The sequence below is a fragment of the Fulmarus glacialis genome, unplaced genomic scaffold (assembly GCF_000690835.1).
Source record: "Fulmarus glacialis isolate BGI_N327 unplaced genomic scaffold, ASM69083v1 scaffold18122, whole genome shotgun sequence".
NCBI classification, from domain to species: Eukaryota; Metazoa; Chordata; class Aves; order Procellariiformes; family Procellariidae; genus Fulmarus; species Fulmarus glacialis.
In genome coordinates this window covers 1,323-5,051 of record NW_009197374.1, presented here as the reverse complement: position 1 = coordinate 5,051, position 3,729 = coordinate 1,323, and the positions used below count along the sequence as shown (strand labels likewise).

The 3,729-nt window shown below is 53.0% G+C and overlaps 1 protein-coding gene across 1 annotated transcript in view; it reads right to left on the bottom strand.

Annotated features, from left to right (window-relative positions):
• Window positions 1-135: 135 nt before the first annotated feature.
• BPIFB6 (BPI fold containing family B, member 6) overlaps window positions 136-3,729 on the bottom strand; it is a gene marked incomplete at both ends in the record, with an annotated part of 4,611 nt that continues 1,017 nt past the window's right edge. Inside the window, 8 exons of the mRNA XM_009572530.1 lie at window positions 136-181; window positions 620-687; window positions 900-1,070; window positions 1,361-1,414; window positions 1,579-1,755; window positions 2,059-2,150; window positions 2,487-2,547; window positions 3,132-3,195. Of these exons, the coding sequence (XP_009570825.1) occupies window positions 136-181; window positions 620-687; window positions 900-1,070; window positions 1,361-1,414; window positions 1,579-1,755; window positions 2,059-2,150; window positions 2,487-2,547; window positions 3,132-3,195 (733 nt within the window). The remainder of the gene's footprint in view (window positions 182-619; window positions 688-899; window positions 1,071-1,360; window positions 1,415-1,578; window positions 1,756-2,058; window positions 2,151-2,486; window positions 2,548-3,131; window positions 3,196-3,729) is intronic.

The following is a 3,729-nucleotide window of genomic DNA, read 5'->3' as shown; positions in this document are numbered from 1 at the left end:
TCTGTTACTGATAATGAAAGCAGCGGGATGGGGCTCTGGGGAGGGAATTCCTGGTACAGCATTAGACAAACCGCCAGCGCGGAGATTCACAGCGGCAACCCCAGCCCCACGCACGGCGCAGACAGCCCAACTCACGTCAAACGTCCCGAGGGAGGACGAAGCCAAGGCCACCCGAGACAGACTGCAGGGAGAAGAAAGGCACAGCATCATTTGCCTCCCGCAGCCCCCGGCAAGCTGCCCTGTCACCCTCGCAAACTCCTCGCCCAGATCTTGGCCCCCAGCAAACCTCCCCCTTGCACCAGCGGTGCCGAGGCTCCGGCAGCCTCCCTCCAGGAAGGGGCTGCTTCCCACCGAGAGCATTTTCTCCGTCCTGAACCAAGTTCAGCTCTTCAAACTTAAAGAGCAAAAAACCCAAACAGGTTTTAGCTCAGCTGGATTATGTCACGTTGACCCTCATCTATTTTTAAAAAGCTGTTAGTATAAACTATAGAAACATCATGCAGAGACAGCAAAGGTTCCTTCTGAAAATGCACGGGTGAGATGCAGCGTGTGGCCTTCCCAGCAGCCCAGGGACTGTCACTCTGCTGGTGGTGGCACTGGGGACCAGCAGCTGCGTTACCTTTGCAGAGCGAGGGAGAGCTGCAGCTTTTCTTCTGCAATGGCAAACTGCGCCTCCAGGCTGCTGTGCTGCAAGGGGAAAGGGAAAGGGAGTCCCCACCAGGACCCTGGTCCCCCCCAACTGCTCCAGCCCCGCAGGACCCCCCAGCCAGGCATCCTCCCCGACGGACGTCCCTGCCCGCTGTCCCGCATCTCTCGCTCCGGTGCTGGTGTGGGTTTGCTGGCTCCGGGCAAGGGCAACCACGTTCAGCCCTCGCCAGCTGCAAAAGGCTTCAACTCACAACATCCAGGACGAAGAGGGATTCGGGAGCAGAGTCTGAAGGGGAAACCCAAAACTCGGCAGTGCTGAAGAGCTGCACAAAGCTTTTGTCCGGGGTTATGGTCACCACTGGTGCTTTTGCTTCTCGCATTTCAATCACCACCGGCTGTGATGGAGGCAGCACTGTGGAAATCTGTGGAGAGTCAAAGCAAACTTTCCTTCCCGGTTCACTGCTCTGGGGGGTGCTGAGCATCAGTGACATTCACCAAAGTCAGCAGGAGTTAGTCAAGCTGGTCCATACTGCTCAATAGTATGTCCCTTAAATAATCTCATTAATAAAAGTTTTACTAATAAAATAATGAGAGCACCAGTTTGACCTTGAGGTACCCAGCATGTCCTTGTGAATGGAGAGCAGCATTATCTGCTGCCATAAGTAGCCTGAGATGACCCACAGACCAGTAGGATCAAGCAAAGTCCACCCACCTCGGGGATGAGGCCTCCAAGCATCGTGGTCACCAGTGGGGGAAGCCCAAGAACCTGTTGAGAAAGTATCACAGGACAGGGACTTGATGAACTCACTTGGGTGGTGGGGAGTTTGACATGGGAAAGGGAAGAGGTGCAGGCACATGGATCTGCCTTGAGCATGGGTGTAGATTTCTTTAGTGGTTTCTTGAGGAAAATCTCAAGCCCAAACCACCCACCATGTTATTGCTGATGTCCAGGTTGAAGGACGCCGCCAGAATAGAGAGCTCAGCACTCAGGAAGTTTGCAGACAGGATGAGCTGGGTAGCAGCATCCCTCTTCGGTGGCAGAGAAGCAAGAGATGGTTGGTCCATGGGAAGGTCAACCTCCTTTCCCTCCTTTTGGTGGAGAATGGTCTAAAGGGATCCGTAAGAAGAGCCGTGTCAGAGGGCACAGGTCCGTTTCCAGGATTTGCGTTTGGACCAGGTACAAGGTACTGCATGCTTCGCTCTGTAGTCTCAGCAACGAAATGGAGCAACAAACTCCATAGAAAATGATGAGCCGAGGAGGCGGTTGGGTGATATAATGCAACCAGCACATGTCTGCACCCCTCCCAAAGCCTCTGCTGCCCAGGAGAGCTGAGAAGGACAACGCCTCCAAGCAAATGGATGTCAGAAATGTCACCACTCCGAGGCCTGGCGCCAGGCAGCAGCACTCACCTTCAAATCCAGCTCTATGGAAGTTTCAGTCGTCACTGGGGGGTTCAGCAAAGCATACTGGAGGGTCCCAGCAGTCCCAAGAGGAATCTCGGCTGCGTGGAAACAAAGAGGGATGCTTAACCAGAAGGTGCATGCTCTGCGCCGCGGGGAGAGCGCTCACCAGCACCAAACCGCTGGTTCACCAGTGCCACGTGCCATTTACGGCTTCGGTGGGCTCCTGCCCCCCTGCAAGGCTCTGTGGTGCCAGGCTCTCCCGAGTCTGCACCGAGGAGGGGGTGGGTATTCGTGTGGCCCCCGTCGGGGTTTGTCCCGGCCTGGTCCCCGTCAGGGCTCAGCAGATTGTCTATCCTCGGTGACAGACCTGCGCTTCCCCCTTGCCAGGGGAAGGGAAGGAGATGGGTGAGGTGGGTGAATGGATGCCAACTTACAAGTCATGGCGGTGAATTTTGCGTTCACAAGGTTGAGCATTGCATCCACAGCTGGACACAGCTGTAGGGCGAGAACAAAGGTGTGAAAAACCTTGCACAGAGGCTTCTGGTGGGAGCAGAGCTTTGCGGCTGCCAGACCAGCGCAACTCCCACCCTGAAGCAACAGGACCCTCCACTATTAATTACCCAGACAAGGGCTTGCCTCAGTTTTCTCTGGCCCTGGTTGAATTAGGTTGTTCTGGAGTAAACCTGCCTTAAGCTGAGCAAAGAACAGGGCCAGACCCGCCACAGATACCTGACTAAACCAAACCAACTTTATGACACGTGTTAAGAGGCTGCAAGTCTGCCCTTTGACAAGCCTTCAGGAACAAGCGCGCTCAGCATCGAGATCAGCTCTGTCCGAGCATCGCATCCCTAACCGCGGGGCTGGGACGAGGAGGCTTTAGGCAGTGACAGTGCCTTTGCTGCGGGCGTTGACTGCATAAAACCAATAATTGCTCGAAACGCTCCCTTTTACCAGCCTGCAAGCTCCTTTGTGTGGCGAAACTGTGAAACCTGGTACAGTGCAGTGAGGAGGAGGAGGAGGAGGAGGAGGAGGAGGAGATGATCTCCGGGAAACAAGGGTGGGAGGAGGATCGGACTTACCAGACCTGGCAGCACTTTCTGAAGGGTGCTGTTCAGAAACTTGCTCATGACCTTGGGCAGCATGCTGGGCAGAGAGAACACGTCAGCCGACACAGCCGTTATGCACATAGCAATAATTATTTACTAAAGGTCAAAAGGCAAGAAAGTCAAGCGCTAAAGAAGCCTATCTGGTATGGATTAAGCTGAAATATGCCTAATAAAAGGCATTTTCTAATAAAAGACGTTTTCTCTCTTTACAAGCCTTTTCTCAAGAATGCCATCTTCTGGCTTTAAACAAAGCTAAAGGTTTCCATGCCTAAAAGAAGCTCTGATATCCCAGGAGTACAGCACTTAAATGAGGACTGATGCCAAAGATGAACATTGCATGGAATAACACAGAATTTGTCCATAAAAGATTTTGGTTTTCTTAGTGGAAAAAATGAACAGTGAAAAGTATTTTTGTTCTGTAGAAACCCACACCTGGAGACGGAAAGGTTTAACAATGCGGTTACCTACCGCTTGGGAATTATTAATATCAGCAAATCTCGGATGTTGTCCTTTGCGCTCACCTGTTGGGGAGGTTGGTTTTAACGCTAATGAGAGCGATGTGGCAGTTCTT